We start from the raw sequence: 23,491 nt of genomic DNA on the forward strand, positions 1-23,491 counted from the left end.
TCTACCATGACATTTAAGTTCACCTCTGCACTGTACTTTGTATGCATTTAACTCTGTTGTACAGACAGCTCTCTGATTCAAAATCGTAGAAGCACCAAATGGTGTGGGTTGATAAAGAGCTTTAAAGACCATTTAGTTCCAGCTCCCATGATCCATTAGGCTGGGTTGCTCATAGCCCCATCCAACCTGGCCTTGAGCACCGCCAGGGATGGGGCACAGCAGCTTCCCTGGGCAGCTGCACTAGCACCTCACCGCTCTCATAGTAAAGAATTTACGATGAGTTACAGTGAAAACACAAAAGTTCCCTCTCTTACAACATCACTTGGCCTCTTGTGTAACACAGGCTACACAGCTCCTTATATTCTATATTTATATACAAGAGCTTGGAGGAAAAAAATAACTCCTCGTTTGGTGGACTACTAAAAATTGTCCACAGACATGATTCCCTAAAACAAATGTCAGCCTACTAGCAGTGAGAATTTTTTTTAGATATCTTCTGTGAAGTCCTCAGCCCTTTCACTACAGGCTGAAAAACACTGAAATAAAGCATATTTTGAGGGGAGATATATCAAAATGATACATCATATTTCATTTAGTTCTAAAGGATAAAGCACTAAAACTTCAGAGAGGCATCCAAGAATTCCAAATTATTATCTTGAAACTGCAAGATGGGCTAGAACGTACATACACAATTTCATAACATTTTTACTATTTTATGATTCCTCTTGACTGACAAATACTAAAAGAATATCCAGCCCTGTAGTATTTGCAACTTCTGATCCTGTTCAGAAACACATAGGTGAGAACTGTAAAACTTAGAGTGGAGTAAAAGTCAACAAAGATTGTTCAAATCTGTAAAAGACATAAATCGGAATGTGTGGGTTTTCCCCCTTTTTGTTCCATAATACAGCATAATGAAGTCAAATATCCTCTACACCCAGACAGAAAACTTCAAAACACTTAGTGATAAGAGGGTATTTTTTAATTTACTTAGCAGCCATGATTTTCATATTATGCTTTTCTTCTCTATACACTGCGTCTCAAGAGAAAAACATTTTGTTTCTTTTCAAATCCAATTATTCTCTCTACGATCATCAAACTATGTTGGGATGCTTGAATGAGGGACTATTTTTGCAGAATCCCATTTGAAGATACAATTCCATCGATGCAGGGAGCCAGAACTGATTTTCCAGCAGTGATGAAACCCAGAAGCAGTGCAAAGGGCTCCTTTTGGGTGGTCCTGTGTGGAGCCAGTAGTTGAACTCAATGATCACTGTGGGTTTCTTCCAGTTTGGGATATTCTATGATTCACCAATACTTTTTTTCCGTATGTTTCTTGTCACATAAGCAAAGACAAACAGAAGAGAAAACACCACTTAATGAAACAAAGCTGCAACCTAGTAGGAAAAGATGAAAAATCCCAGAATTTATATTAATTCCTGGATAATATAATCCTGATAAAAGTTAATTGGTCAGATTTTATTTAAAGGAAATGCAGCTACATTTTCTACTTAGTATCCCAGTACAATTTGACTCTTGGTTAATTCACTGGATTGTTCAGAGTTTCTGAGATTCTCTGAAATTGCAGTTGGAGGCATAAAACAAATAATTGACAATAAAACATGAAATAAACAAAAACTGAAATTTTTGTTTTTCTTGTCCTTTGAATAAAACTCATAGCCTTGCTTGCCAGATACTTGCAAGTTAATGATACTCCACAAAGCGAGCCTTTACTCTGGAGGATGATATTCTTAAGGTTATATGCGATTTAACTGCTGTGGTTTTCTGAGTCTAACCTCAGAATGCAGCAATGAAAATTATCAGGAAGAACTCATTCCAAACAAATTTCCTCTTGACAATCAGTAACAAGAAGCTGCAGGCTGTTGATAAACATGCTATGGAAGTTTTCACGCCAGCCCAACTGCTTGGCAACCTGAACACCTGCTTTTAGTTCCTACTTTGAAGTCTTCCCAGTGAAATGAAAAATTCTTACAGCTTAACATAATCTCTGTGATGTCAGAAAACCAATCTTCTTGTACACGCAAAACTAAGCAGTGTAGAAAATCAACTGACAGGTGTGACAAAATATAGGGACAAAAGCGTATAATCCCCACATGCTTGCAGACTCCAGTTTGCTGGAAATAAGAAAATCTGCATGTTCATATTTTATATCCTGGACAATGAGGGACCAGACACCAAGCATAGTTCAGGATATATTGTGGGTATCATAATCTGTATTCAGCTAAAGAACAGCCTGAGGTGTGGATTTAAGGCTTTTTATGTCTACCCATAAATTGCAGTAAGAACAGAACAGTCTAAGGATAGGACACATAAAACTCCGTCTGTCCTGCAGAAACCACAGCACTTGCAGGTTGCTGAGATAACACTAGCTGAGCAAGTATCTCAAGGTCCTCTGTGCCACTATATTTACATAAATAGACAGGTATTTCTCACAGACATTTGCACATTTATGCATCTCTGTGACTGCACAGAGAATTTAGAAACTGAAAAGAAATGTAATGCATTTCATCCCAGCTCCTCTTTATGCACCTTCTGATGGGAAGCATACAGACCAAGACCTCCTGTTCCTATACAGTCTATAAATACAGACTGTATGAAAAATATCTCAGTTTCCAAAGGTATTTCATTTCTTTGAATCAGAAGGAATTACAGTAAGAGGTGGAAAAACAAAGACAAATGGTGGCTGAGGGCTAGAAATAAATCTTCTAACATCTATTGCTGCGGAGGACTATAAGACCACAGATAGATGGTACGTCTAATGACTAAGTAGTGAAAGCTGAGCTGGAAAAAATATGGAGAACAGATGCCAACCTCCTGCCTCTGTGCTGTATTGTGTGAAGGGAAATGCTCTGGGGATGGTACAGGAGAGGATCGGGCAGTAATCTGTTTTCCTCACACACACCTTGTGACTGCAACTGATGTTGAACAGGGCTCTGAGTGCAGGAGGGCTGCAACAGGAGATGGCTTACTCTGCACACACAGACACTGCACTGCTTTCACCTTGCACCTAGCAACACATTTGAAAACCTAGTAAGTGATAAGCCTTGAGACTGCCTTTCAAGTTCTTTCGTAGCTGTAGCTTCTGTATATAAAAGTGGGAGGGGGGATGAGCAATACAGACAACCATTTACAGCATTTAGGGGTCTGTGGATGTGATTACAGATTAAATCAACAGTTTCAGAATTCACTCTATAAAGTTCTAGAGCTCATAGTGAAGGATATCTCTTTCAGAAAAACCTAAGACATTCTTAAAGTTTTAACACATAACTTAATACAGAGGTTCTAGACTGTTATGGTCTTCTAAGCACCATCATCTTAAGTACTACACATCAAGGGATGGCAGCAGTATTTGAGTCTATACTGAATTGAATCATAAGGACCTGACAAGTGATATGACTAGGATGGCTTTTTAAGCTTTGAAATTGTATGATGCCAAACCAAACTTTTTTCAATACAGGCAAGTTAATAGGAAAACAAAATCTTGTATAGGCTTACCCTGTGAGCAAAACTGGAACTTGAGTAACATAAAAGGGACAAAGAGAGTTGTCGTGGTTTTGTATTGCCATTTAGATATCCAGCAAAGCAAAGCATAATGAAGAACAGAAACCTCTGTCTGCAGCAGGGCATTAAAAAGAGTGCCACTGTCAACATTTTATGAGCAATGCCTGAAGGATGGAGGCTTTAAGATAGTTCTGCATTTTCCTGTTATTCTGTAGCTTCCTGTAAGTAAAGTGAACTAAAGATAGGTTCGTGTTTCCCCAGGAATCTTAATTGCTTATGGAACCTTCTGGGACCCTAATCTTAAATAAAAGCTGGAATACACATTGAAGCATATGGTGAGGGAAATGTGGTTTTTCAATTCACAATAGGAAATCAGGAAACATATGAACCTGAGCAAAGCAACAGATTGCAAAGATAGAGGCCAAATGTGGAAATGGCTAGGACCCTTTTAGGGAGCATTGGAAAAATTACACTGCTATAAATTGTTAAATGAAATGTGTGCTAGAGATAGTTCAGAAATAGTGTCCAACATTTCACACTGGATGGATAAAAGGAACAACCTCTGGTCATATTCAAACAAGCAGCACTGACTGCAGCTTGATGTCTCAGCAGCTTTCTGCTAAGTTGGCATATTGATATATAAATTGCATAAACCCCCAACTTCTGTACAAAGATGAATCTCACATCATCTCACTTACGTTATTTGGTAGCAGGAGGAGATACTGTCATAGAAGTTTCATTATAAACAATGTGCTTAGCTCCTCTCATTTCATAGTCTGAAAACTAAGCTATATATTAAAATGTTTTTCATTTGTTATATGCTGCTGCCATGGTAACCAGTTCATTATATACTTCAGACAATTGCTATGAAGAATTGATGGTTCCTTGTGGAAATGGGATTGTAACCCTATGGGAGTAATTATATACAGTACTGAGGGCATATTTGAGAAGCCCTTCTTTTATCTGCAGCAGAACCCCAGGCACATCTGCTGGGAGCTGGAATTGGCTGCAGAAGCTACAGTCACTGCCACAGCCTCAATCCCCCACATTCTGAGGACAGTGTTCTCAGTCTATCAAATCCAATAGCAAAATCTCCTCAGACTTCAGAGAAGCCAAAGATTTTCCACAAATGTCTTATAACATGGAGAAAACTTTGCATTTCAGTGTATACTGCTATATCTAATTGGTGTTTCTGCCATTGCTTGAATAAACATTTGCCCAAATAAAACTCATCTGGCCCCCCTTTGTTACATTGCTTTTTTTTTTTTTTTTGACAATTTGAGTATAAATCAACCATTGAAACATTCAAAGTCAGCTTTCTCCCTCAAAGAAAGGCAGTATTTGTGTGGGAAGTACCACGTGAGAATCCAGTCTCTTTTTAGCACTGCTGCTTTTCACGTGTATATACCTCTGATTTTTTTTCTTTCTATTACTGTATTCTTCTTTCTAGTTGGTCCCTTGCTTTTTGACCTTCTGCCAATGGCTCTCATTGCTGTGTCTTATTCCTCTATCCTCTCCTGCATTACATTTATTTTCTGTTTAGCATGTTCTAAGTTCACAGCTTCTTCCTCTTCTAAACAACAAATGGAATACAGTAATTAGAAATAGGACATGAGGAAGTGTGCAGAGAGTGAACAATTTAATAGAAATGCTAGTGGAAAAAAAGAAACTGTCCATCTTCAGCATTTTTTTTTAATAGGGCCAGACATTAAAAACTGTGTGATAGCCTTTCCATAAGCAAAATATTTCCTTTGTTCACATTTAAGCAAGCATTCCTCTTGCATTGTTTCTGCTTGAGGAAAGAATAACTAGGGCAAAATGAAATTTTCCTTTGAAAATTTCAGCTTCTCATTAAAAAGGAAAACCAGAATAATGCAAAGATATATTTGCCCAGAGATATATTTGATCAACACCTATTGACGATGTACTTTAACAGAACCACGTTAAGATGTGTATTATCAATTTGTCCTGATGTTCACCCAGCTCTCAAGACTCATTGTGTCTTTCTTTCCTAGTCACTTGCAGTGGTAAATCACAAGGGATGCAGTCTAGCAAGCAAACTGGCACATAACTGGAATTTGAGAATGGCAATCCTTCCAAACAACTTTGCTGAGGTCCAAATCAAGCCTTTCATTATCAGCCAAGTTTTTATGTATTTAGTTCTCCTCATCAAAAGTCAACATTTTTCACTGGAAGTAGAAATTTAACAGAAAATTAACTTAGGAGTTAAACTTCGTGTTTTTCTTATTTTCCCAAATACAGTTTTAGCCCTACTAAGGCAATTGCTTGCTTTATGTTTAATATATGTTAACATGCTTCAATTTTACAGTGATAGGTGCTAAAATAACTTCAGATACTAATAACAGATAGAACCCTCTTCACTGGGCTTATTGCTCCCTTTACTTTTCATTGGAGTTGAAACCATAGATTTCATACCAATGCCCATACACAGTGAGTGTATTTAAAATTAAATGCAGAAAGGATTAGGATTGATAAACTCTCATGCAGATAAAGTGTATTCCAAATGCTGCAAGTGTCAACACTGATGCAATACTGGAGGTTTCAACTACCATTATGATGAGAGTAGGAACATGAGTAATAGAGAGACTCATAGGACACCAGAGTTAATGGATAATAATAATACATATCTGATCATGGATTACTTGGGGGGAAAAAAAAAAAAAAGAGGAAAGAAAAGGTTTATATATCGTGTAGACTTCATTTTCTATAGAAAATAGCTTTAAACAATAGTAATTGTTTAATGCTATTTTCCCTGTTTCTTCATAATTATATAAGAAATAAATAAATAAATAAATAAATCTACTTGACACTTCAAGTGATACTATGGGGAAGGCAAAGTTCACAGGCAAAGTTCATTTGAGCTAATAATACTTGAACTAACTACACAATGACATATAATAAATAAATGATTATGCGTGGAGATTTGCTTTGGTGGGTATTATAGTACTTTTCAGCTTGGTCTTTCCTAGAAAAGTCCTTGTAACCAAAAATTACTGCAGAAAAGGAAGATAGTACTGTTCCTGAGGTACTCACCAGCACAATCAAATCCACTTCCTTGGTAGCCCTGATTACATTTGCATTTGAAGGATCCCTCTGTGTTGAGGCACTCTGCATGGAGGTTACACCTGTGTGTGGCTGTCACACATTCATTTACATCTAGGGAAAGACAGAAATGCCTTAGAACTGGGCTGATAATCATGCTTCATGACAACCTGCTTGTAGCTGTACTGTAAGCACTAGAGTTACTAGTGCTAAGATGGTCCAGAGGCCATTGGAGGCAGAAGAACTAACGTTAAGAGAATATGCTTAGTTTCAGCTCTAGCCATACAGCTATAGGCTTATGCCAAGCATCCCAGAAGAGTGCTACTGTCTTCTGAATGAGAACAGGATTCAAACTGTAGGTTGTGCACTGTATTCTGCTAACAAAAGGCATTGCAAAATGTGTAATGTCAATGAAAATAATTCACCAAGTCTTCCCCACTCTTTCATTCACTCTAGAAATGAAACTGAAACTAATAAAGAACAGGATCTTGAGATCTTCTCTCTACCTCTAATGTTTGAGGCATACATATGATGCTGCATGAAAAAGGTACAATTAGACTTTCAGTAGAAAATTCTATGTTTAGCTGACAACAAAAGGTACAAACACAAAGAGTAACAGATTTCGTTCTCCTTTATCACTATTTTGCTACATCACAAACACGTTTCTGACTTCTCCCACATGAGGGAGTCAAGTGACTGTACAAATATTTGAACCATTAGCATTTTACCCAGATTGTTTCATTTTTAGCAGCTGACAGATTCCAGGTAGGTCAAGTAGGACACAAGTAGCAGGAAGACTGACTCAAGAAAACAGAATTTCTGAGAGCAAGATCCAGGATTCCAGATAAAGTGATAAAATCCTGACAACTGAGACCTCTCAATCTTTCCCCCATACACACATACTGTATAAAAAATTAAGCACTTTTTCCTCTTTAACACTGGAGCTACTTACAATACGAAGCTCTAATTCCAATACCCAGTATCCAAAACCTGCTTTGAGATCTCCCTCCCACCCTTAAGTGCCAATCTTAAGCAAAAAAAAAAAAAAAAATCAGAAAACACGAATTTGCTTTTGGATGTGTTGTTGTGCTAACTCTTGCTGGCTCTCAGTTAGTGAACTGCAGTGCCCACTGCAGAACCTTACCCTTTGCCATTCTTTCACCATTAGCTAATGGTCTGAAACAGAAATAAAGGTCTTTTGATATTTGTTTAACTGGGTAAATCAAGATAACAACTTTTCCTCTATTTCTGTTTGTGAGAAACGCCGACATGCAAAAAAGACCTGAAAAGTAATTAAGACCTACTATTTTATACATTTTTTTTTTTTTAGGTTCTGTACTATCCATCCAAACAACTGTTTCTACTGTTGTGAACTGTCTTGATTCACATTGCTCATTAACTACACACAGAAAATAAAATAGAAAAAGATTGTGAGACTGTTTAGTCATCAAAGGTTGAAAGTCGAAAGAACAAGCTCTTTGACTACAGTTATACCAAAACTAGCGCTTTCTTGGAGTTCATCAACTGTTGTTAACATACAACACCATTTTGTACATCATTTGCAAAAGCTTAAAGATGACTTGGTACAAGGAGGCAATGTAATTTCCAAGTACCAGTGATCAAGTTTTTAATAAGGCCACAGAGAAAACCGAGAACAAAAGCTCCAAAAGTCATAAATAATATTCTTAGTGACATTTCTAAGGTAGCATCTCTAGACAAGGCCAATGTACTTCAGACAATGATGGGAAAGTTGCATTATGTGGGAACGAAAAAAAGATAAAAATGGAGAAATAAATTACATGGGCTAAGTCTTACCTACACAGTCATAATGGCCACTGATGTATTTCAGTTCATAACCAAGCTGGCACTTGCAGTAGTAGCTTCCAAATGTGTTGACACATCTGCGATTGAAAGAGCAGACAGCTCTGCCAGTGGAGCATTCATCAATATCTAGAGCAGGAATAGGGATGCTGGTCAGATCCAAAAGAAATTAAAACGGTCAAGCAGGAACTTGTTTGGTCTTGGCTATCACACAGCATTCAATAAATAAGTCCTATAATGAATACACTTGGGAATGGCTTTTGCATGTCTAAGTATGAATGAAACAGCAAAACGTCCACTAACTTAATGGAAGATTTTGAGACCTGACAAGCAAAAGCCATACTGACTGTATGGGCTCTCCACTGAGGTCAATGATTTCCCATAAGGTCACAAAACAGGAGAGGGAGGGACTCCTGAAACATCAGAGAATAGTTTAAGAGAGGGCCTCAGAAACAGGAAACAGAGCAGCAAGGAGTGGGGGCAGCAGCTCTTTCAGCTGAATCTTTGCACCGTCCCTTGCTGGGCCAAGTCAAGGCAGAGACTGCAGACTGCAAGTGCTCTGCCCAGCAGGAGGTAACAGTGGCAGATGTTCTGGACTAATAAGGCAGCTTGGTATGGGAGGAAATGAACACTGTTAAATACTCACTGTAATTAAATGTTATCAATTTAATTCATGAATAATGCAGCTTCTTAGGAGGATTAAGCTAAGACGAATAGCCATGGATCTTCAAACATTTACCTATTTATAACATTTCTGTAACTAACACTCAAGTATTAAGAGTATCTTAGAATCTTTTTCACATCCAGCATGCTATACAGCAGGAAGTTGCTCTCTCATTTTAGAGATAGAGAACACGTGATAGAAAAGAGTGACCTAACACAATCTGTATAGCAAGAAGGGGTATGCTATTTCTAACCACTGGATACACCTTTTTGTGTGTTTTACATTCTATCAATATGTACCAGCAATCTTCCAAATCCATTTGGGCAAGCAAGGTAAATGCAAATAGACTCAATACAAGAAAATAAAAATAACTGCCTGAATAATTCAGGAAGAGAACCACTTCTTGATTCTATTTAATAACATGTGTCAACAGTGTTCACCTTCAAGTAGCTCTTAAACAATTCAAACAAAAATTAACTTGCTTGCTGGTAGTCAGAGAGCCTTGCTGATTCTTCAAAGCTGAATATTTCCAATTACAAATTCATTTCACTTGAAAGAGAGAAACAATGTTCTCATGTTGGAGTGTTTAGAGTTTAGAAATTAAGCAAAATATCCATATGGGCTTACTCTACAATTCCTAAAAATGAAAAAATAGCCTCATGCTATATGACATTCATACTTGACTTGATACTATAGCTGTACATTAAGGAGAATAATTCATAGAGTAACTGTCCTTGTATGCAGCACTGCCTCTTGGATGATGCATTAATTTGTTTGAAATGTTAAGCATAATATTGTTTTGGCCATTAGAGCTGAAATTCATTTCTATATCTGACACGTCAAACTCCTCAACATTTAAAATATTTTTACCAATTTTATATATTTTTTACCAATTATATATTACCAATACAGTAAGAGATACCATTGGAGATTACCAATACATTGTTAGAGAAATACCATACTGCAATGTGAAATCAGGTATGTTGTTAAAGACATTGTACTAACTAGAACTCATTGCAAAAACTTGTTTATATGTTGGGCAACTCTAGAAAATGAAACATTTCCCAGCTACAATTTTCAATTTTCTATTAAATTTAAAACAATTTAGCAGAGAGCATACAATCTGAAAAATAAATGCTTCCATAGCCTTTCAGGTTTGTTTGTGATGACCAACAACAGCAATATTCCAGCTTTGGAAATGTTTCTGTGCTGCTCCTGCACATACTGACAGGTCTCACACACTTGAACCAACCTCATCATAGATTTCCACCCAACCATGGACTGAGGAGTCCCATTTCAGCTCCTGGGCCTTGAATTCCTGCACAAATGTGCTGCAATCACGTCCATTTCCAGTCCTGTCCCTGCATGGACCTCAGGACTACTCTGTTGGTAGTTTTACTGCAGATCCATCTCCTGGATGGACTCCTTACATTAAAGCTTTATTTCCCATCTTGTATTCCTCCTGTTGACCAGACTCCTTGGACAGACACTGGACCTGATTTATCACCTGACCTTGTCACTTGCCCTGTTATAAGCACTGGTCAGCCAGTGTGATCAAATGCTGTGGGAGAGGACACTGGTCAATGCAGACATAACACTGCTAGTGGTGGGGTCACCTGTGGCTCTCAGCTTATCCCCTTCAGGGAACAAGCCTGCTACTGCTGCTCCCTGACATGCACTTCACTGCCTCTTCTTCTCCATCTTGGGCTGGTCCGTGCTTTGGAGGGTTCATTTCATGTCCACTGATGTTTTGACGCTAGCTTAGTTTCAGTATTAAAATGGGTACCATTTCAGCACCAGATTGCAATACTGCAGTCCTGCCTTTTCAGATAGCAGTGTAAAACTGTTGTCACTAAACAGTACCAAGTGTTACAAAGCAATGCTACCTTATCACAGGAAATCCCTACGTAAAATGATGTCGAGTTTTCTGTAGAAAAATATAGAAGTTCCTATTGTGGGTCATCACAATACAGGAAAAAACATCCAAACATGACTCCCAAATCCTATAACGCATTATGTCACCGGGACATATACGTCCTATATTGCATGTAGCAATTTCAGAGAAACAGAAAATCTCTTAATGACTACATTATATGTCAAAACACTTGATTCTTTATTGTGGAAGGAACTAGTCCAAAGAATTATATTATAAGAATTATTATTTAAAAAGCATGCACATTTTGCATCACTGTAAATAACAAGAGGCATTAGAAAAGCTAGTGAGGAGGGATAAATACTTATTACTCATTCCCCAAACTCTTGAGTTTTTGGGGATCCTATAGAAAAGAAGCTGAGAGTGAGCTCTCTAACCATACCAATGCATGTCCTCCCACTTGGTCCCAAACGGAGGCCAGCTGATGGACAAAGACAGTGTACCTCCTCTTTGACTTCCTCACAACCATACTGGCAATTCGCAATGGCACAGGTCCTAGAGCCTGAAAACAGTTTTTAAAATAACAAAAAGAGCAAAAATCTAGGCTGGTAACACACACTTCATTATCAATTTAGATCTGAATGAGTGTAGAAAAATAATGAGGACAACAAAATCTCATTCATCATTAGTCAAATTGTCTATACATTAACATATTAACAATACAATTCATGAGATAGATCTTTTGTCCCCCCTCCCCTTCATTTTGTTCTTTTCCTGTCTGCTCTTATTCCTCATTTTTTCTCCATTATCCGTTCTGATTTGCTATTATCTTTTAAATACAGACAGAACTGCTCAAACTAGAAAAAAGGCTTTTTAAATTTTCCATCACTTCAGCTTTTTATCATGCAGTACAGTAGAGAAATGTTTTTATTTCTTAACATTTAACATGGTTCTATACAGACCTTGATTCCTAAAATTACTTAAAAATTACTTAGCCTGATGGACTTTGAAAGTGCAATTTATTTTGATCCTTTACAGAACAGATACTTGAATCTAAAGAGGCACTAGTCAGTACATAAGTCTTGTTTGTCCAGGATTGGCTAGGAGTGTGAATTACTGGAAATCATTTTGATCAGCCTTGAAACAGAAAAATGTGTTTAGATCTTGTCTGAGAGTGCATTATGAGAGGCTAGAAAAGCAGACCAAATGTAGTAGGTATATAAGAAGTTAAGTCTAAAATCCTGAAAATATCCTGCATGCATTAGTACTACGATGCCAGGGAGAGAAGCAGCATTTGGAAGTGTTTACTAGAAGAGTTGGAGGTGTATGCTAAGGTATTTTTTTTCTACTACATCACTTTTACTGCATTCAGGGAAACACAGCTTTATATAGGTTCTTTCTAACTGGGAGATCTGGAGTAGTTGCAAAGTAATCCAAGACAAAAACAACTGCGTGACTGGCGCATCACTTAAGTGGAAAAAGATACTAATTTTATTTTAAAATGCAACTTGTTCATTGGTGGAGGCACAAGAAGGTTCAAAATGTGTGCAATGAAGTGCATAGAAAAGCCACTGATGTGTGCAGGTGAACCTATAGCTACTGCCACATAGTATTAATAGAATGCATATACTAAATTGATGCTAAATTATTTTTCTTAAGCTGGTTTGCTTAGGCTCTGTGCATAAGTGATAAAATTGACAATATTTGAAATAGGGTTTTATTTTAGTATTGATGAAGATAGTAGCAGTAGGTAAGATTAAAAAACATGGATATACTTTTGTCACAGTTATCTACCTCCTAAGTGACAATAAAGAAACTTACTAAGTATTCTTCTTTAATTGGTCATTCTGATTTCTTCCTCTTTTGTTTGAAGGTCCTATTGTTTGCCAAGTTAAGACAGAATATTAGCTTAGACAAACTACTGCTATGATTTAGCACAGTAATTCCTGCAGAATTCAGATGATTTTGTGTTAGGCACTAACCTACTCTCTGCATGAGGAAGTGGTTCCCTGTAGTCAAAACCCAAACACTTCTGATACCCTTCTACATCTGGTTCCACAGTACTTGGTATGGTTCCCCCCATCAGCCTGAATGCTCAGACTAAGTGTGCTTCTGTTAAGGAGATTAACATCATGGAGACTTTGATTTAAAAGGAACAACATTTGCTCAAAATGTTTGCCTGAATAAAATTATAATAAATAAAATTATAATAAAAAATTATTAATAATAATATAATAAAAAGTAAGTAAGCTAGTTGAGGAGTGAGTTAAACCAGCATTTCATAAGAGTACAATCTTAAGTTAGCATCAAGTGAGATGGGAGTCAAGTAGAGTTAAGCAAGAATAACTTCTAGTTGAATAAACAGTTTATTATTTCATTTCATATTCATAGTTTCTGCTTTAAAAAAATACAAAATCTCTTTGGAAGTGGAAGATGGATTAAATTAAAGAAGCTCAGGATGGATGAACACACAGGTCTTTCTCTCCTCAATTATGTTTGTCTCCTGAAGTCATGAAGACTTCTTGTCCATTGAAAAATCACTTTTTTTCCCGGAAATTTAGTTTCATTCTGCATCAGTATTTTCCAGGTTCCACTGTTCTGTTTGGAAAATAATGTTTATGTGCCAAAATGAAATACAAGCTTCTGGGCTCACAGCTGTTCAGGCAGTTTTTTCATATATACTCTGAACTGGACACCATTGCTGAGAAATTCAGTGTTTTGTACTGGCTTAAGTAAGGGACAGCGTATCTCTCATTTCTGTACAAATTTGGTACAAACATAGTTTCCTAAATCATGAAACCCATCCAGAACTAAGACTTAAAACTAATTCAGCAAAAATGTCTAGTTACAATCTGGATCTAGTTTTCTGACAGTTCAGTCAAGCAGCTGTACAGAGCATTCATGCTCAGAGTAGTGAAACTGAGGAATGGATGGCACAAAATAGGATCAAGTACCCTCTGGGTTCAAAGGGAAGTGGGCTCAAAGGATAGGTTGCTTTTGACAGTACTTCTAGCTTCTGAAGTTCAGCTGTCCATAATACAGTGGCCTTGCTGAAAACAGCTCACTATATGATGTCAGCAAATACATAGATTATCTTGGAAGAAACAGAAGAAATATATATCCATTTCTTAGAGATCTCAAAAAATCCACAGCAGCTGTCTGCTGGTAAGATGCACCAATCACTGCAGGGAAGGGGAAGCCTCCAAAAGCTCTGGCCCCAGACACATTCTGCTGCAGTTTCAGTCTTCCTGCCATAACAAAGACAGAAACCAGGAGATCTTACTTTTCTGTCTGCACCAGACCTGCAGGACCCTGCAGTCCTGCTTTCACCAAGGCTGCATATTTTTCTAATTATCTCAAGATTGACAGCAAACTCACCAGATGGACACTCTGTCTGGTGAATAGCTGTCTACAAAGTTTGGAGATTAAATCTTTTCAGAGTTTAGGGTTGTCTCTCTTATCCACAGGAATGACTGTGCAACACCTGAGGCAGCCAGGTTCATTGGTTGAGGACAGATCTCTCAAACAGGTTATTCAATTGCTGAGATCAACTTGCTTTCTTGTCTCACTGATGTATCTGCTTCAGTCCAACAGACTCTAAAAAGGCCCCTGTGCTACCTTGAGTTTTGTGAAATTCAAAGCAAAACTACCTGTATGGAGTGGTTTTGCTAAGGTGGAAAAAGAAAGTATTGTTCAGAAACAAAACAGTATCACTGAAAAATAAGAAGTCTGAAAATTAGGCTAGCTGACAATGCAGAATACTTGTTCAGCCACAAAGACAATAAGCAGAAATTCAGTTCAGATAAGACTTAGCACAGCAGACAAATGTTAGCAAGAAGCCAGCAGCAACTGTGGGAAGCATATCAGCACTCATAGAAAATAAATTATTCAGGGCATGCAGAAATTTAAAACAAAGAGTAACGGCATGAAGTTCAGCACAGTAAACTATACTCAGTATTGATGCACTGTTTGGATTGCTTCATTCATTCATTCAATAGATGAAACAGCAAGGCTGTGCACCAAGCTTATGTAATGACTTTCATTTGAGCTAGCACTATCAAATATTTTTACTTCCAAAAGGACAAAAATTCCTCTGGATCCCAGAAATACAGTTATGACCTAATTGGTCAAACTGAAAGCCTCTGTCAGCTGCTTACATTATCAAAATTGCTGAGGCAAAAATCCCATCCTAAATGAGCAAAATCCTTTTATCACAAAATGAAATTTTGCTGGAGTCCAATGTGATTAGGTGATCTTGGTGTGCCTATCCTGTCAGCTCTGTTACTTACTTGCACATGTGCCATCTGGCATGAGCATGTACCCGTTCAGACAATAGCACTTGTAGCTGCCATGTGTATTCATGCATCTGTGTTCACAGGGACGTGGTTTCAGTCCACATTCATTCAGATCTGCAGAAGTCATTGAAATGAAGTGAGTGTTGAGTATGTATAAGTATATATTAATGTGTATAGGCTTATAATATTGCTTAATGCTTTTAATTCCCCACAGTAAAAGAGCCTAGATTGAGAATGAGCCAGCCCCTTGCAAAATGAGAATGTAGCAAACCATCTGTCTGGAAGAATGCTTGGAAAACTATCACATATAGACTTCTGCGCATAAACTTCTACACCTGAAAAACTAATGCAACTCTGGCCACATCTGGCAGCCCATTAGAAAGAGGTGAAAGGGTCAGGAGAAAGGCAGTTAGTTGCTATGTTTTCTGGGAGTTATTCTGCCAGGCTTCTCTGATTCTAGCTGGAGATTTTAGCTCTCCAGATGACCTCTGTACTAGAAGAGCTAAAACATTAGACTAAGAACTACAAATCAGCTTCAGATAAAGTGAAACAAAGAAACAAAGATTTCCTTTTTTTTCCCCTGAGTGCATGCGTCGGCACCAAGGTTTTCGGGGCAGGGATGTATAGTCAAGATGAAACTCAGTACATAAAAAGAATCACATGATGTTAAGAATAAAAGTACAAGAAATCTCAGTTTCTCAAAATCCAGAGAATAAAAGCATCCCGACAGCTTTTCACAATCTGCAATTTAAAAGATACGTGCTGTCAGTGCCACCGGTCCTAGAACAAAGGAACAACATCTGTACTTGTGATTTCTGTGAACTGACACCTTTGTCTCTAATATTTTGACACATGGTTTGCAACCAGACAGAACTTATAGCAGAACACATCAGCATATACAGCTCATTCAGCAGGCACTTAACAGCACAAATGACCAACCGTGTAACTTCAATAAAGATGTTACTCTCCAAGCACTGAGACTGTGCAGCTCCAGATCTAATAGGAGAAGCAGCTGTTCTCACATCTATGCACCCTACAGATCAGAGAAAATGAACTCCAGACCACTCATAAACTTTGTGATACCTATATATGCACAGAACTATTTGTTACAGCTTAGATCAGGGAAGAAAAAGAGCAGTGTACTGTTTTTTAAACATAGGGTCTGTTCGAAAAACCACAACCTATCAGCTTGGAAATCACATTGGTCTTCTGATACTACTTTAGTTCCACTAACAAACCAAGACCTCATAACAAAAAAACCAGAAGGGAATAGAAGTTATTCCACTTCAACCATACATTTTCAAAAGTGCTTAGCTGCACCTGTGTTGCACAGTGCACAGTAAAGCAGAGGTAGTGTGCACAGCTCTAAAAGAGAAACTGAGATAAGGTAATTTTAGCTCAGACTCAGAGGCAGACTAATAGAGGTCCCTATCTCTTATTTAAGTTAGTTCATAATGAACTTGCTCAGTGGGACACTGCACTGTAAGGACAGACCAAGGCTACATTTGCCTGTACACTGAGTGTCTCTGAGTATTCCTGGCTACTGGGACACAAACACCTCTGAGGTTTGCAACAAGTGAAACAGCTCTGAGGCATTTCTAGCCTCCACTTTCCTAAAAATTTCCTGGCCATGAAGATAGGACAGTCCAGGGAAATAACAGGCAATTTGCACATGTAGGTGCATACATTACTTCCACAAAGTTTCAGTCTCCGAACCTACTGCAAGTGAAGTAGTACTGCAAGTGCAGTTGATGCAATAGAAGGGAGGGGAAGCCATCCAGAGGGACCTGGACACGCCTGAGAAATATGCACACAGTAATCTAATGAAGTTTAAGATGACCAAGTGCAAGGTGTTGTAGCTGGGTTGTGGCAATTCCCAACAGAAATACAGACTGGGACAAGAATTCAGTGAGAGTAGCTTTGCAGAGAAGGACTTGGGGGTACTGATAGGTGAAAAGCAGGACATGAGCCAGCAGTGCGCTCTTGCAGCCTGGAAGGCCAACACTGTCCTGGACTGCAACAAAAGAGAGGTGGCAGCAGGGAGCAGGAGGGGATCATACCCCTCTGCTCTGCCATTGTGAGAACCCATCTGCAGAACTCTGTCTACATCTGGGGCCCCCAAAACAGAAAAGATGAAAAGCTTTTGGAACAAGCCCAGAAGAGGGCCATGAAGATGCTCAGAAGGCTGGAGCACCTCTCCTATGAAGAAAGGTTGAGTGAGATGGGCTTGTTCAGCCTGGAGAAGGCTCTGGGGAGACCTCATTATGGTCTTCCAGTACTTGAGGAGAGCTTATAAACAGGAAGGGGGCTGACTTTTTACATGTTCTGATAGTGACAGGACAAGGGGTATACCTTAAAATTAAAAGAGGGTAATTTAGGTTAGATTTTAAGCACCTGCAGGTGCTTAGGAAGGCAGCATGCATAGACCCCATCTGTTTCTGGTCCTTATGCCGTGCTTCACTCATCAGCAGTGCAGTAGAATGGCTTCTCCATACACAATGACTCACTTCTTTCATCTGATCACATTCACGGGTTTCAAATATTCCAACAGTAACAACAAAGAAGTAGAGTTGTCACCAATATGGCATCTGAAATTTGACTGAGAAATAACACATCTAGCATATAATTACACGTTTTTGCTGAGGAAGTTAGTTAAGAAAATAGCATGGCTTCTGGATTTGACTTTCAGTTCTTCTTGTTTTCTGTATCATCTCTCGATTCCTTAATCCTCTGAGACAGTTTGCCCTTGTTACCAGCCTGAAGGAAATACACGATATGGGTTCAAACTCCTGTTTGCTGAAGGAGGCTTAGAGCTTGCTTCTCCAGCACTCCTCTTGAGGTAAGAGCCTCAAACTAGTCTAAACTCTGCTATATAAATAAGGAAAGGTCTCATTTTAAAAGTTTGGAAAGTGACAATCCATATTTAAAAAAAAAAAACAAAAAAAAGAGGACAGAAAATTATCAGTCTGTTTTCCGGAGTAAAATCCCCATGTGCACAAACCTTGATTACAGGTTTTTCCTGTAAATCCAGGGAAACATTTGCATTTGTTTGGTCCCATGCATTCACCATACTTGCAGCCATGTCCACAGATAGCTGAGGGGATCAGGCAGAGAAAGGAGAGAAAAAGAAAAAATTAGAAATATTCTAATCGAGAACTCCTCCTCTGCTTAATTGTCCAGACATTCATTATGGAAATTCAGCATCCTCCAGACCTCTCCCTCTAGTTTGGACATCATAGCTTCCAATCAATGCTTTATTTCAGTTGGAGAATAGGGATGCTGGCACAGCTTGCATGAGTGAATTTTCTCAGTTCGTAAATACCTGGAAAAGAAGGTGCTCCTTTTAGCACCCTCTCCAACGCTCCTTTCTGCCATACTTCTGATGCACATTTTCATACTTTGTACATACTCTGCTCTTTTCCCATTTCCTATTTTGGGAAGTCACCTGTGGGAAGCAGCTAGCCAGGAGCTCCATTTGCTACATTTGGCTGCTAGAGCAGGCAAGAGGCAGGAGCAGTCTCCTGCAGCCAGAAAATCAGTCAATTGATGCTAGAGTGGCTCTGGGATCTCCTCACTTACATCTGAGAACATGTCTATCCCACAGAGGAATATCCAGAGCACATCTGTCAAACGATCAAACATCTGTCCTTACCACACATACCAATATTCACAATTTCATCAAGTTTGTATGAGAGGGCTGGGCTTACTCTGGATGTGTTAAAGAGCAAAAATTTTCTCAGCCTCATAATCAGCCAGAAATTCAATGCTGGTTTTTGTAAGGCTTAAGGCTAGACTTTCTAAAGTCAGTGTAATGATCAAAATGAGTGTTCTTTAGGAAAAGCAATCCAATGTATTTAAATCAGCACTAGCTCTAGCAAAAATCAGCAAACAAGTATGCACCAGGTTGTGCATCCAGCCACTTTCTGTAATTACTCTGCTAGCTGAAATATAGGAAACAGTAAAATCACAATGTAAGTTGCTGTATAGATAAAATTCACAATTCATAATTCAAACCCACAAAATTCATCTTGCTTAATTCAAGCACCTTCCCTACATTTAAAGGTTCATTCACAAGTACTGAAGCACTATGTCTGAAGGATAGACATATTTGGACACCGTCCCTGGAAAACAAATGTGGATCAGTTGAATATTTGGCTCTGAATCAGAGAACAACATTATGTTTTGATTTACAGTGCAGGAGTACACTACAGCTTTTCAAAGAAATCTGACAAAGAATCACCTTAAAAACTTATAAAATCTGGATTCTAGTACGAAAGTAACTTATTGCTTTAAAACAGAACAGCTTACTCCACTGGCTCCTCAAAGTTACATTTGCGAGTTGTCCCTCCATTGATTCATTTGCACCAAGCCTAAGCTGCTATTAAACAATACGGTAATATTAATAAGTGCATCTGTCACTTTTTTTATCAACTGACATGCTATACAGAGAAGAGACTTTGGGACACCTTTCCCTTTAAAACATCAGGATGTTGATTTTTAGCAGTGACTAATTCTAAGCCTATGTTCAAAATCACTAGATATATAACGTCAAACTGGTGCAAAGATGCAACATCTGAGATTCCTCCAACACGTATTTTAGGATTTTTTTGTGTTTTGCTTAAGTAGAGCTAGGAGAGTCCACATTAACTTCCTCTTGGGACTTGTAACAGGTTAGAAAAGTCTACTCATTGTCTCTCCATTAAGCCAACAATCCACAGATCAGAACACTGGTTGCCTACCCAAGATCAAATCAGGTGCACCTACTGCTTAGGTTACATTTATATTTCCAGAAAGTTAATCTTCCTGGTTCTCAGAGGCTGTGTACTTCTGAAGAAAAAAGGGAATCAATTGATTTCACGCATCCATATGTAGCACCAGAAGATGTTGCATGTTTAGCATTTATTTGACAGCTGTAATAGCAGAGGCATTGAATGTTTCTAATCTTTCAGTCTGAGTATGCAGGAGGTTACAACAGATGGTCCCTTCTGGACTTAAGAATTTTTGAATCTATATTTTACTGCCTGGTGCCATTTACCTAAAGCTCTGCTTTTTTAAGGAGATAAAATCTCAAACACATTTTTTTCACTCTCCCAAATAATCAATATATTCAATCCCACACAAGCTTTCCTTCTCTGACTTCTGGAAGCCCTACATGAAACCCATTTATTAATATTAAGTACACAGCCATGGAGAAGAAACAAGCATGAAGTGCTCATATTACCTTCACAGTGGCCCTTGTTGTTCTTTTTCCAGCCATAACAGCAATCCAGCCTAGAACCATAGCGACACACTCCTGGCTGGCTCACAGTCACCAGCTGCCCACGAGCTCTTGAGCTGCATGAGGAAGGATAAAGATGAGCTCCAGCAGGCAAATACACTTTAGTCCATTCTGCCCTACAGTCCTTTGTGCGTTTCCCTAGTGTTTTATCCATTGTCAGGCATTTTCATCTCACCAAACCTTGGAGCATTTAATTGCGTTTCTTGACAAGACTGTGAAATTGCACTTAGTTGGAGAAAGGGGCAAAGGGAGCATCTCACCTGCAATAAATCAGCTGCACAACATAAATCTCTTCTAATGAGAAACATGGCAAAGGCAAAAAAGTAGGCCCAGGTCCCCTGCTAGAATGAGTCTTTTTTAATCTCAGTGAAGTCAGCGGGGCTATTCCAGCTTGCATCAGAAGATCAATGATGCTGTTTTGCTCCAGATGACAAACTACTGATTCTACAGCAAAGCACCTTCCCAAACATTCCCAAATTCAGTGCCCTGCAGGCTCACAGCCAATGCATATGTGCTCCTTGATTACAGAAACGCAGAGAGTACTGTGTGCTCTGGGTGCACACAACTCCCTGCCCATACAGCCATTTTAGTCATTCAGTACTTCAGTGTGGCCCAAAATTGTTCTTCAGATCAAGTGCTGCAATGTTAGCTGTCAAAATTATAAGTCTGATGGAAATATGCAGCAGCCTAAGGTTTAATCTATGCTGCAAGGTGTGTGATGATCCCAGTTTTCTTATCTCCCCAGTTGCTGATGCTTAACTTGTATATACCACATGCATGTCCCCCTTATAAAATTCTCTTCTTTAACCCAAATCCTCTATCTCTGTTGCTTTTTCCAGGCAGTAACTCAAAATGTACTTTCTTCAGAGTCCAAAGTGCTGTTTCTGACACAGTAAATACCTTCCCTGTGAGGGTTTTGTATCAAGTGATTTGGGGGTGCTGAGAGGGCAACATATAGCAACATCATGTCGCACAGTAAACAAAAAATCAACAATCCAGGAATTTTTGCATTTTTTTTTTAGTCTAATACACAGTGATGGCATTGCTGGTGATAACACCTAACAGTAGAACTTCACACATATCCTCCTGCACATATCTGTAAGAGTTGCACTCTTACTGGGAGAGTTACTGCAAACATCATTAATACAAACTATTAAAATAGTGAATATATACACACACTTCAAACCACACAGCCTTCGCGATCAGCCCCATGGTTACATGACTACCTATAACCCATTTTGAGGCAGGAGAAAAGGTGTATGTAAAAGCTACAACTCCTGTACAGGTATCTGTTAGAAATCAGCACTCTGCCTCTAGATATACTGACAGTAAAAGAATCCTTTTTCTTTTTATTCGTCCAAACGCTGCTGGCTTACATCACTTGTGAGTATGCAAGTTAACTATCATGTTCTGCTTACAGGCTAGAAAGCTCCCCTGAACTTTATCTGTAATAGTAAAAGTGTTCTGCTTTCATTCCCAAGCCACCTCTGAATTCAAGTGGATAGTGCTTTTACTCCTCTGGAAGGTTAAACTGCCTGAAGCTTGGAGGAAATTGGATCTTATTACTTTCCAGAAGATGCTCATTTCCACAGGAAGACAGACTCACTCAGGAACTTTTTATTTAATAATTCAGTTCAGAAGCAGATAAATAAAAATGCCTTTACAAAGTATATAATATCCACAGAACTTCAGTATGAACTTCTGTTAAAACTGGGAAATCTTCCATAATACTGCAAATAAAAAAAATGCAGCTGAACTTTATTAGATACTGCTCTGGACAAGGCCTTTGACTTGCTCCGACTTCCACAAAAAGCACCAAGTTAAAGCCAGCCTTTGGCAGTGGGAAAGGTAAATTGAATCACCCAGATCTCAAAAATCTGTGAGCAAAAACAGTTTTGCCAAGTTAGTCCATCCATAAAAAAACATCACTCATCAGTTCAGCTATTGCTGTCAGGAGTTCAGCATTTTGTACAAATGAAAGAAATAGATCCTGGTAGCGAGAACATCACTTTGACTTTTCCAGACATCGTTGGGAGAAGTAATACAAACCAGAGATGTCCAATCCCTTCCTAAATGATATTTCTGTATGATTTCATAAAGAGCACTGAGAGGTCTAAATGAGATAGCTGTGCTTGGCACTGTCCACTTGATTTAAGAACAATGCCTGGCCTTGAATAACTTGCAGTTTAAATATGTGAGTGAAGACAAATTGTGCAGATCATCTGGCAAAATCAGTCTCCACATCTCTGCTGAAGTATTCTGTCCTCAGACTCAGTACCATACAGCACTGGGACAATTTGGCCATACAGAAAGCCAAAACTGCAGCAAACTGGTATTATGGGACTGTGACTTTGCTGACACTAGTAAGATGGCATCTAGTAAAGTACATTCAAGATGGATTATAAGAACTTTTACAGTTAGGGCCTCACTAGTTGAGGTGACAGAAAAGGAGCTGGCCATTTTGTCTAGCAGAATATCACTGTGAGCCACTAGCACAGCTCTAAGAAGAGAGATGGGAATCTTAGGTATATCAGATGACATTCCAGTAGCGATAGAAAAGTTTAACTGCTGCTTTATCAGGTTATATTATGTATACTTCTTTACATTCGTGTCCAAGAAATGTGAGTTACATATGGTGTGCATGGTGATAAAAGCTACAAAGAATGAAAACTTCAGAGGAGATAAGAAGAACTTGGCTTCAGTTGAACATTCCAAAAGCTTAGACAGGATCTGACAGCTTCCTTCAAAGCATTGAGCATTGTGTGCCTGGAGGTGTTCAAGAAACATGTAGATGCGGCACTGAGGGACATGGTTAGTGAGGCTGAGTTGGGTTGGACTTCATGATCTTGGAGGTTTTTTCCAACCTATGATTCTATGGTTCAGAAAGTTTATTTGCTCCACAGATCAGGATGCTAACAGCAACTCTGATCTAGTAACAGCAGACAAGGAAAAGGCTGAGGTACTCAGTAACTTTT

At 38.6% G+C, this 23,491-nt stretch overlaps 1 protein-coding gene across 3 annotated transcripts in view; it reads right to left on the reverse strand.

Annotated features, from left to right (window-relative positions):
* Window positions 1–23,491, reverse strand: part of EGFL6 (EGF like domain multiple 6) — an 80,744-nt gene that overhangs the window by 54,085 nt on the left and 3,168 nt on the right. For all 3 annotated transcript variants that reach the window (XR_007380477.1, XR_007380475.1, XM_048965106.1), the window contains exons 2-7: window positions 20,460–20,572; window positions 18,240–18,332; window positions 15,233–15,352; window positions 11,386–11,505; window positions 8,401–8,535; window positions 6,577–6,699 (exon numbers count right to left, since the gene is read on the reverse strand). Coding sequence is in view for 1 of the 3 variants with exons in the window: in XM_048965106.1 (XP_048821063.1) it covers window positions 6,577–6,699; window positions 8,401–8,535; window positions 11,386–11,505; window positions 15,233–15,352; window positions 18,240–18,332; window positions 20,460–20,572 (704 nt within the window). In the remaining 2 variants the exon portion in view is untranslated. The remainder of the gene's footprint in view (window positions 1–6,576; window positions 6,700–8,400; window positions 8,536–11,385; window positions 11,506–15,232; window positions 15,353–18,239; window positions 18,333–20,459; window positions 20,573–23,491) is intronic.

This window comes from Lagopus muta, chromosome 1 (genome assembly GCF_023343835.1).
Source record: "Lagopus muta isolate bLagMut1 chromosome 1, bLagMut1 primary, whole genome shotgun sequence".
Classification (NCBI taxonomy): Eukaryota; Metazoa; Chordata; class Aves; order Galliformes; family Phasianidae; genus Lagopus; species Lagopus muta.